Below are 11,347 nucleotides of genomic sequence, written 5' to 3'. Positions count from 1 at the left end.
CACTGCTGGGCTGCACTGGTGGGCACAGGTGTGTGGCACTGGTGGGCACATGTAGGTGGCACTGCTGGGCACAGGTAGGTGGCACTTCTGAGCACAGATGCTTGGCACTGCTGGGTGGCACAGGTGGGTGCACTGCTGGCACAGGAGGGTGCACTGCTGGGCACAGGTGGGCTGAACTGGTGGGTGGCACTCCTGGGCACTGATCATCAGGGCACTGATGATCAGTGCCCTTATCGGTGCCGATCCCTGCTCTGACAACTCCCAGTTCTCTGCAGTACTTTCCTCACGCTCTGACAGCGTGAGGAAAGTGCAGCCGAGAACCGGCAATTGCATTTCCCGGTGATCAGCGTGTCATTGGACACGGCTGATCACGTGGCAAAAGGCCGCTGTGATTGGCCTTTTACCACATCACGTGATCAGCTGTGTCCGTAGGACACAGCGATCACGGAGATCGCCGGGTGCGTGCCCCCCGAGGACGTGCAGAAGAGCGCGTTCTGGGAGGACGTCATATGACGCCCTCCCAGAACTGGCCGGCCGCAGTGTAGCCGTCATTCGGCTATCTGCGGTCGGCATGTGGTTATCATTGATCAGGAACCATCTAAGAGACTTGAGAGCCAAGGCAACTTTTTGTTTGGACAATTGGACTCTGCTCAAACCAAGGACTTTTGCAAGTATTCTGCCTTCTGAATTCCTTTCTTTTATCTCTCTGTTGTTTTATTGCTCTCTTTATATCTTTGGTACATCTTTTCTGTAAATATTTTAATTGCACCATTTTGACCTTTTAGTAATAAATCCTATTTTCTGAAAAGTGTTGAAACGGTCTCTAAAGCTTTTAATGCAAACTAAAGAATCCCTGTCTCTTGAAGAGTGCTACTGTGTGTATTAATCCTCTGAATATATCTGTCTGTGGTGACAGTGTGTGTTACAGATGCTTATACTAATATCATAGTGTTATTGCTAGGATTAGTGAGTTTCCTCCTTCTCTGTAAAAAAGTGGTGGTGGCAGTGTGAACGGTTAATTGCGTAATTAACCTAACCCAGTAACAATCGCTCTCAGGCTGCTGTCACATAGATTGTAGTCCCGCAAGCTGGAAAATCTTTTGTGCAGGGCACAGCTGAGAGTGGCATTGAGAGTGGCATTGTTAAGCAAGTGACAGCACGGTTCGAGATAGGCTGGTCCTTCGGTCACGAGTTGGTGAGAAGGGCTGGGGTCAGAAGCCGCATTCCCTCACATGGCAGTTCTTACCATAACTGTAAACGAGCCCTAATGGACAACTCACAATCAGCATTGTTCATGCCTGCAGGGCCACATGTGCCAGCACAGTTGTCCAGTGTTTGGAGGACTACAGGTTCCAACATGGATATTCTGTATCTGTAGGACTACAAGTCCCAGAATTACTACACAGCGTCTATCAGATCATAAGTTCCAGCATTGCTATTCAGTGTCTAAGATCTAAAACCTCCAACATTGTTATTCAGCGATTGTAAGACTTCAAGCCTCAGCATTATTACCCAGTGTCTGCAGAACTAGAAGTCCCAGTTAGGGATGAGCTCAGAGGTGTGCGGACACAAGCCTGAACCCTCCTGAGCTACTGTACCAGGCTGGTCAAAGCAAGCAGCCAGTCATAGGCAGCGGAGGCATGCAACACCCCACAGTAGCACAGGGGCAGGTATACATGCGACTGCAGGGCAGCAAGATCTCTGCCGCCTATGATTGGCTGTCAGCTTTCACTGCTTCTTGGTGGGATAGCTCGGGTGGATTTGGACTCAAGTCCCAGCTTTGCTATTTCGTGTCTGTAGGACTAAAAGTCCCAGCTCTGTTAATCCATGTCTGTAGAACTACCAGTCCCAACTTTGTTATTCCGTGTCTGTAGGACCACAAGTCCCAGCTCTGTTATTTCGTGTCTGTAGGACCACAAGTCGCAGCTCTTTTATTTTGCGTCTGTAGGACCACAAGTCCCAGCTCTGTTATTTAGTGTCTGTAAGGACTACAAGTCCCAGCTCTGTTATTTAGTGTCTGTAAGGACTACAAGTCCCAGCTCTGTTATTTAGTGTCTGTAAGGACTACAAGTCCCAGCTCTGTTATTTGATGTCTGTAGGAATACAATTCCTAGCTTTGTTATTGCTTGTAGGACTACAAGTCCCAGATCTCTTAGTCAGTGTCTGTAGAACTACAAGTTCCAGCTCTGTAAATTGTTGTCTGTAGGATTACAAGTCCCAGGTTTTTTTCAGTGTCTGTAGAACTACAAGTCCCAGCTTTGTTATTCAGTGTCTGGAGAACTACAATTCCCAGCTCTGTTATTCAGTGTCTGGAGAACTACAAGTCCCAGCTCTGTTATTCAGTGTCTGGAGAACTACAAGTCCCAGCTCGGTTATTCAGTGTCTGGAGAACTACAAGTCCCAGCTCGGTTATTCAGTGCCTGGGGAACTACAAATCCCAGCTCTATTCAGTGTCTCTAGGACTACAAGTCCTAGCCCTGTTATTCAATGTCTGGAGAACTACAAGTCCCAGCTTTGTTATTCAGTGTCTGGAGAACTACAAGTCCCAGCTTTGGTATTCAGTGTCTGCAGAACTACAAGTCCCAGATCTGTTATTCAGTGTTTGCAGAACTACAAGTCCCAGCTCTATTCAGTGTCTGGAGAACTACAAGTCCCAGCTTTTATTCAGTGTCTGGAGAACTACAAGTCCCAGCTCTATTCAGTGTCTGGAGAACTACAAGTCCCAGCTTTGTTATTCAGTGTCTGCAGAACTACAAGTCCCAGCTTTGTTATTCAGTGTCTGCAGAACTACAAGTCCCAGCTGTTCAGTGGCTGGAGAACTACAAGTCCCAGCTGTTATTCAGTGTCTGCAGAACTAGAAGTCCCAGCTTTGTTATTCAGTGTCTGGAGAACTACAAGTCCCAGGTCTTTTATTCAGTGTTTGGAGAACAAGTCCCAGCTTTGTCATTCAGTGTTTGGAGAACTACAAGTCCCAGCTTTGTTATTCAGTGTCTGGAGAACTACAAGTCCCAGCTTTGTCATTCAGTGTTTGGAGAACTACAATTCCCAGCTTTGTCATTCAGTGTTTGGAGAACTACAAGTCCCAGCTTTGTCATTCAGTGTCTGGAGAACTACAAGTCCCAGCTTTGTCATTCAGTGTTTGGAGAACTACAAGTCCCAGCTTTGTCATTCAGTGTTTGGAGAACTACAGGTCCCAGGCTTTGTTATGCAGAGTGTATAGAAGCAGGCCCAGTCAGAGAAGGGGAAGTGAGTGTCCCAGCAGCCCCAGGCTGGTTGTACGTACAGTAGTCATTAGCTCCTCCTCCTCCCTGCGGTGACTGTGGTACGGGATGATGGGAGGATCTTCCTAGAGTCAGGCGTGTCAGGAGTCCGTCCCAGAGAGAAGAGCGGCCCTAGGCTGGTTGTGCGTACAGTACTCATTAGCTCCTCCTCCTCCTCCCTGCGGTGACTGTGGTACGGGATGATGGGAGGATCTTCCTAGAGTCAGGCGTGTCAGGAGTCCGTCCCAGAGAGAAGAGCGTTTCTTTTACTGCACACAGAAAGGGACATTCCATTTCCTCCCATGAGCACCTCTCAGGTCGCACACTCCCTATGAAGAGTCATGGCATCGGTCACAGTTCTCCAGCTGTTTTGGCCTCTCCTTCTGCTGTGTGTCTCTATTGGAAGGCCCAGTCCAGCCAGTGAAGCCGAGAAAGGTAAACACTTGTCCTCCCTGTGCTGTGTGTTGGGGGGTGCAGGACTCACAACACAGGGAACTTTGCCCATACTCCGTGTACGTGTCTTGTCCCCCGTGTTGTGACTGGTGTTTGGTACTTCCCAGAAATGTGGAGTTCACAGGGAGGGGAGGATAAACAAACATGGCTGTCATATCTAGGAATGTATTCAGGGCTCATAACACTGCGTTGTCAATGCAGATCCTGGGATCATACTGCCCACACCAAAGTACACAATGTAAATAAAACAAAAAGAATAATACGGCAGACATCTGATTGTGGAGAGGTTTTGGCCGGGAGCCATTATTGAGTCTTCGGGGCTCATTCACACTGCCATACCCACCCACATTAGCCAATTTCTGTGGCAGGTACAGCCAAGTGTTAATGGACAGGAAGCCTGTACAGATCAATGGCAGGCTGATACAATTATATGTGGCCAGGGACAGATGTTATTATTATACAGGATTTATATGGCGCCAACAGTTTGCTCAGAGCTTTACAATATAAAGGGAGACAATACAGCAACAATACAGTTCAATACAAGAGGGATAGGAGGGCCTGATCCTTGGAGCTTACACTCTAGGAGATGTATGCAGACTATTTGTGCCCAGGGTCACTCATCTGTTCCTAACTGCAGTCGATCGCTCCATGTCATCGGAGGCAGCCGGTCTGTCATTGATTTGTACAAGCAGGGCAACTGCAGCTGAACACATTTCGCTGGTAACAAATTCACATTTTTTGTAATCCTGCTCCTTTCCAGTTACTATGTGGACATCAGACATTGTCCTCTGTAACTACATTTAAGATGTGTAAAAGGGGTCAGCAATCTACGGCACATGTCTTTTTACTGGCACCCGAAAGATCTATTGCTTTAGGCTGTAGCTGACAGCTAATAAATGTATTATTTATTATTACAAATATTTAAATAGCACTGACCACTTTGTACATTCGCATCAGTCCATCACGTCATGATTTTGGGCTGATTTGAGGTGTGAAGGTGCAGGAATTGCAGCTGGTCTAAGGTGTGAAGGTGCAGAAATTACAGGTGAAGCTCGAAAAATTAGAATATCGTGCAAAAGATCATTTATTTCAGTAATGCAATTTAAAAGGTGAAACTAATATATGAGATAGACTCATTACATGCAAAGCAAGATAGTTCAAGCCGTGATTTGTCATAATTGTGATGATTATGGCTTACAGCTCATGAAAACCCCAAATCCACAATCTCAGAAAATTAGAATATTACATGCAATCAATAAAACAAGGATTGGACATAGAACAATATCAGACCTCTGAAAAGTATAAGCATGCATATGTACTCAGTACTTGGTTTGGGCCCCTTTTGCAGCAATTACTGCCTCAATGCGGTGTGGCATGGAAGCTATCAGCCTGTGGCACTGCTGAGGTGTTATGGAAGACCAGGATGCTTCAATAGCGGCCTTCAGCTCTTCTGCATTGTTCGGTCTCATGTCTCTCATCTTTCTCTTGGCAATGCCCCATAGATTTTCTATGGGTTTCAGGTCAGGTGAGTTTGCTGGCCAATCAAGCACAGTAATCCCATGGTCATTGAACCAGGTTTTGGTGCTTTTGGCAGTGTGGGCAGGTGCCAAGTCCTGCTGGAAAATGAAGTCAGCATCCCCATAAAGCTCATCTGCGGAAGGAAGCATGAAGTGCTCCAAAATCTCCTGGTAGATGGCTGCGTTGACCCTGGACTTAATGAAGCACAGTGGACCAACACCAGCAGATGACATGGCTCCCCAATTCAACACAGACTGTGGAAACTTCACACTGGACTTCAAGCATCTTGCAGTGTGTGCCTCTCCATTCTTCCTCCATACTCTGGGTCCTTGGTTTCCAAATGAGATGCAAAAGTTGCTCTCATCAGAAAAGAGGACTTTGGACCACTGAGCAACAGACCAGGTCTGTTTTTCTTTAGCCCAGGTAAGATGCTTCTACCGTTGTTTATTGTTCAGGAGCGGCTTGACAAGAGGAATACGACATTTGAAGCCCATGTCCAGGATCCGTCTGTGTGTGTTGGCTCTTGATGCACTGACTCCAGCCTCAGTCCACTCTTTGTGAAAGTACCCAACGCTTTTGAATGGCCTTTTCCTGACAATTCTCTCCAGGCTGCGGTCATCCCTACTGCTTGTGCACCTTTTTCTTCCACATAACTTTCTATTAATGTGCTTTGATACAGCACTTTGGGAACATCCAACTTCTTTTGCAATTACCTTTTGAGGCTTTCCCTCCTTATGGAGGGAGTCAATGATGGTTTTCTGTACAACTGTCAGGTCAGCAGTCTTTCCCATGATTGTGATTCCTACTGATCCAGACTTAGAGAACATTAAAGGCTCGGGAACCCTTTGCAGGTGTTATGGCTTAATTAGCTGATTAGAGTGGGACACTTTGAGCCTAGAATATTGCACCTTTTCACAATATTCTAATTTTCTGAGATTGTGGATTTGGGGTTTTCATGAGCTGTAAGCCATAATCATCTCAATTATGACAAATCACGGCTTCAACTATCTTTCTTTGCATGTAATGAGTCTATCTCATATATTAGTTTCACCTTTTTTAAGTTGCATTACTGAAATAAAAGAACTTTTGCACGATATTCTAATTTTTCGAGTTTCACCTGTAGGGTGATCTGAGGTGTGAAGGTGCAGAAATTAGGGTGATCTGAGGTGTGAAGTTGCAAGAAACTGGGGTGATCTCAGGTGTGAAGATGTAAGAAATTGGGGTGATCTGAGGTGTGAAGGTGCAAGAATTGGGGCTGATCTGAACTGTGAATGTGCAAGAATTGGGGCTGATCTGAAATGTGAATGTTAATAGTGCACCAAAATGAAAATTCTGCTGTTGAAAATGAAAATTCAAAATGCACTTGAGCAAAAACCAAAACTGAAACGCGCAGTTTTCAAAAATGAATATATAAATTTGAAAAAAATACACTTTGATTAAAAAAACCCAACAAAAACACAATATATACCTCAATTGTTTTGTAAAATATGAAAGAGGATGTTACGTCGAGTAAATAGATACCCAGCATGTCATACTTTAAAATTGCGCACGCTTGTGGAATGGCGTCAAACTGCAGTACTTAAAAATCTCCACGGGTGACGCTTTAAAAATTTCTACAGATTAGCAGTGTAACGTTACAGAGGAGAACTAGTTCTAGAATTTTTGTTCTTGTTTGTGGCGATACCTCACGTGTGTGGTTTGAACACCGTTTACTTATGTGGGCATGGCCTACATATGTGTTCACCACTACGTGTGAGCATGGGGGGACGGGGCACTTTAAACTTTTTTTTTTATTATTATTTAATGATTTAATGGGGTTTTTTTTTTTTTATGCACTGTCCCATTAAAAAAAAAATTTAATCACTTTTATTCCTATCACAAGGAATGCGTTCATCCCCTGTGATAGAAATAATTAGTGACATGTCCTCTTTATGGAGAGATACAGTGAGGAACAGAAGTATTTGAACACCCTGTGATTTTGCAAGTTCTCCCACTTAGAAATCATGGAGGGGTCTGAAATTCACATTGTAGGTGCATTCCCACTCTGAGAGACAGAATTAAAAAAAAAATTTAAGAAATGACATTGTATGATTTTTAAAGAATTTATATTTCTTGCACTGATGAACAGAAGTATTTGAACACCTAAGAAACAGCAAGAATTCTGGCTCTCAAAGACCTGTTACTGTGCATTTAAAAAGTCCACCTCTACTCCACTCAATCTAACTTAGTAGCACCTGTCTGAGCTCTTTAAAGACACCTGTCCAGCCCACAGTCAGTCAGACGCCAACTACTACCATGGGCAAGATGAAAGAACTGTCAAAAGACACCAGAGACAAAACTGTGGACCTCCACAAGGCTGGAAAGGGCTAGTGGGCAAATGCCAAGCAGCTTGGTGAAAATAGATCAACTGTTGGAGCAATTGTTAGAAAATAGAAGAGGCTAAAGACGACTGTCAGTCTCCCTCGGACTGGGGCTCCATGCAAGATCTCACCTCGTGGGTTATCACTGATGATAAGAAAGGTGAGGAATCAGCCCAGAACTACAAGGGAGGAGCTGGTCAATGACATGAAGAGAGCTGGGACCACAGTTTCAAAGGTCACTGTCGGTAAAGCACTACGCTGTCATGGTTTCTAATCATGCATTGCACGGAAAGCTCCCCTGCTCAAGTCATCACATGTCCAGGCCCGTCTGAAGTTTGCCAATGACCATCTGGATGATCCAGAGGAGGCATGGGAGAAAGTCATGTGGTCAGATGAGACGTCGTGTTTGGAGGAAAAAGAAGGATGAGTTGCATCCCAAGAACACCATCCCTACTGTGAAGCATGGGGGTGGTAACATCATGCTTTGGGGGTGCTTTTCTGCGAAGGGGACAGGTTGACTGCACTGTATTAAGGAGAGGATGAATGGGGCCATTTATTGTGAGATTTTGAGCAACAACCTCCTTCCCTCAGTCAGAGCATTGAAGATGGGTCGTGGCTGGGTCTTCCAACATGACAACGACCCGAAGCATACAGTCAGGATAACCAAGGAGTGGCTCCGTAAGAAGCATATCAAGGTTCTGGAGTGGCCTAGCCAGTCTCCAGACCTAAATCCAATAGAACATCTTTGGAGGGAGCTGAACCTCCGTGTTGCTCAGCGACAGCCCCGAAACCTGACAGATCTAGAGGAGATCTCTGTGGAGGAGTGGGCCAAAATCCCTGCTGCAGTGTGTGCAAACCTGGTCAAGAACTACAGGAAATGTTTGACCTCTGTAATTGCAAACAAAGGCTTCTGTACCAAATATTAACACTGATTTTCTCAGGTGTTCAAATACTTATGTTCAGCAGTGCAAGACAAATACATTCTTTAAAAATCATACAATGTGATTTCCTGAATTTTTTTTAAAATTCTGTCTCTCAGAGTGGGAATGCACCTACAATGTGAATTTCAGACCCCTCCATGATTTCTAAGTGGGAGAACTTGCAAAATTGCAGGGTGTTCAATTACTTCTGTTCTTCACTGTATGGTGATCTAGTGCTTTAAAAAAAAATGTCCGGAAGTGACATCGCTCTGGTCCTCCAAGGGCATAGAGATGAGTGGGGGCCATCTTTCCTTCACTAATCTCTATGCCCAGCGCTGGGATTGCTTGATGGTTTCTCAGGTAAGGCTGAGAACTACCAAGCTGCGGGCAGTGGTGGCAGCGGCGAAGGGGCGGGGTTTTTTCTGCACCTGTATTGGTGCTTTTTTTTTCATTTCGGCTGATAGGGGTGTTTTTGGCCTAAACGTTTCGCCCACTGAAATTTCGCTGTACCCCTAGTGAATGTGCAAGAATTGGAGCTGATCTGAAGTGTGAATGTGCAAGGGTTTAGGTGCAGAAATTGGAGCTGATCTGAGGTGTAAAGGTGCAGAAATTGAGGCTGAGCTGAGGGGTGATCCAAAGTCCGAAGGTGCAGAAATTGATGCTGATCTGAGGGGTGAAGGTGCAGGAATGGGGCTGATCCAAAATCTGAAAGTGCAGGAATTGGGGCTGATCAGAGGTGTGAAGGTGCAGGAATTGGGGCTGATCAGAGTTGTGATGGTGCAGGAATTGGGGCTGATCAGAGGTGTGAAGGTGCAGGAATTGGGGCTGATCAGAGGTGTGAAGGTGCAGGAATTGGGGCTGATCTGCAGTGTGAAGGTGCAGGAATTGGGGCTGATCTGCAGTGTGAAGGTGCAGGAATTGGGGCTGATCTGCAGTGTGAAGGTGCAGGAATTGGGGCTGATCTGCAGTGTGAAGGTGCAGGAATTGGGGCTGATCTGAAGTGTGAAGGTGCAGGAATTGGGGCTGATCAGAGGTGTGAAGGTGCAGGAATTGGGGCTGATCTGCAGTGTGAAGGTGCAGGAATTGGGGCTGATCTGCAGTGTGAAGGTGCAGGAATTGGGGCTGATCTGCAGTGTGAAGGTGCAGGAATTGGGGCTGATCTGCAGTGTGAAGGTGCAGGAATTGGGGCTGATCTGCAGTGTGAAGGTGCAGGAATTGGGGCTGATCTGAAGTGTGAAGATGTAGAAATTGGGACTGATATGAGGTGTGAAGGTGCAAGAAATAGAACTGATCTGAGATCTTTAGGTACAGCAGTTGGGGCTGATCTGAGCTCAGTTCGGTGCATAAATTGAGGCTGATTTGAGGTACGCGAGTTGAAAATTGAAAGCAAAACTGTACTTCTGTGGATCACAGGAGTGCAGTTCGTTCTGCACTCGTGACCCATTTTCAGCTGACAGTGGGCTAAATTCTACTGTGGGCTGATGTCACTCAGCTGGTCCAGGCTGGTGAAAGATCCTGACCATATGGTTGGGATCCATCCAAAAGCCTGGACCAATATCTGGCTCAGCCTCTCAGCAAGGCGCTGAGAGCTTAAGCCAGCCGCACATGCCCCCTCACAGCCCAGCGCTCCAGTGAATGAAGGGGAGAGATAGAGGTAGAGGTGACTGATAGTCTCCAGCTCTCTGCTCAGAGCAGCAGGGAGAACTGAGGGATCAGCAGTGTTTGATCGCTTAGTTTTCATCCTTAGAGCTGGCAGGGGTAAGAATCCACTTCGGTAAGAATAATTAAAAAAACCTAAACTTCTCTTTTATTTGGAAAAGGTTGCTGACCCCTGACATATTGCAATGGAAATGTGCTATTCATTATTTAAACAAAAAAAAATCTTATATTCCATATACATTTTCAGCTTAGACATTGTACTCATTCCTATTATCTTTCTCTAAATTTGTGACATAAAATATAACAGTTAAAATCTTTTTTCACATTTAGGCCTTCTGCACCCAGGGCATTTTTTGCAGCTACATATAGGGGCGTCAGGCGATTTGTTTTTTTTTTACTGCTTCCAAATGCCCCTCCATGTTATCCTGTGGGGTTGATTTACTAAAGGCAAATAGGCTGTGCACTTGCTCTAGATCTGAGGGGCACATAAAATAAAAAAACTGCGTTTTTGCTTCCACATGATTGCATGAAAGAAATCAGCAGAGCTTTGCCTAATTTCAGAGCTTCTCCTCAAATTTAAAGCAGGTGCACTTGCAGTACACAGTATAATTGCCTCTATCAAATCAACCCCATTGTGTGTTTCTTTTTTTAAAAATCCTGTCTATTTATCTCCCTTTTTTTTTTTTTACTTACTTTAGGGGGCTAGACACGGAGGGTTGACAGCTCAGTGCATGACCCTAGTAGTGGGCAAAATACCTTTGCTGCAGTTCACCACAGTGCACATGGCATTGTTTGTTGTGCACTGTATTAGAAAAAAAGGGCAAGGTATATATTTTTGAGGGCCATTGACATGTGTTGGCAGCCCATGGAAAATTAGTAGGCTGCCTTAATGCAATGCACATTAGCCACTTGCAGACCGCCAACAATGTACTGCGGACCTGTATGTCGCTGGCCTCTTCCTGGTACAGTGTGCTTGCCTCTAACTACTGTTGTGATTGTACACAGTGGGAGTTTGTGAGCATGGAATGATCTTTGAGATATTTAGCAAAAAGCAGCACACATTATACAAATTAATACTTGTTAGGCACACATTTATCCCCTTGATTACATCTAGATGTTAACCCTTTCCTAGCCAGTGCCACTAGTACAGTGACAGTGTATAGTATTATCACTGATC

At 45.2% G+C, this 11,347-nt stretch overlaps 1 protein-coding gene across 1 annotated transcript in view; it reads left to right on the top strand.

Annotated features, from left to right (window-relative positions):
* Window positions 1-3,313: 3,313 nt before the first annotated feature.
* Window positions 3,314-11,347, top strand: part of IFNGR1 (interferon gamma receptor 1) — a 90,879-nt gene continuing 82,845 nt past the window's right edge. Inside the window, exon 1 of the mRNA XM_089676229.1 lies at window positions 3,314-3,695. Coding sequence (XP_089532355.1) covers window positions 3,602-3,695 — 94 coding nt within the window. The 5' untranslated portion in view covers window positions 3,314-3,601. The remainder of the gene's footprint in view (window positions 3,696-11,347) is intronic.

The sequence above is a fragment of the Staurois parvus genome, unplaced genomic scaffold (genome assembly GCF_062004578.1).
Source record: "Staurois parvus isolate SC_StPar_1 unplaced genomic scaffold, SC_StPar_1.0 ptg000165l, whole genome shotgun sequence".
Lineage (NCBI taxonomy): Eukaryota > Metazoa > Chordata > Amphibia > Anura > Ranidae > Staurois > Staurois parvus.
This window is presented reverse-complemented; position numbering and strand designations above follow the sequence as displayed.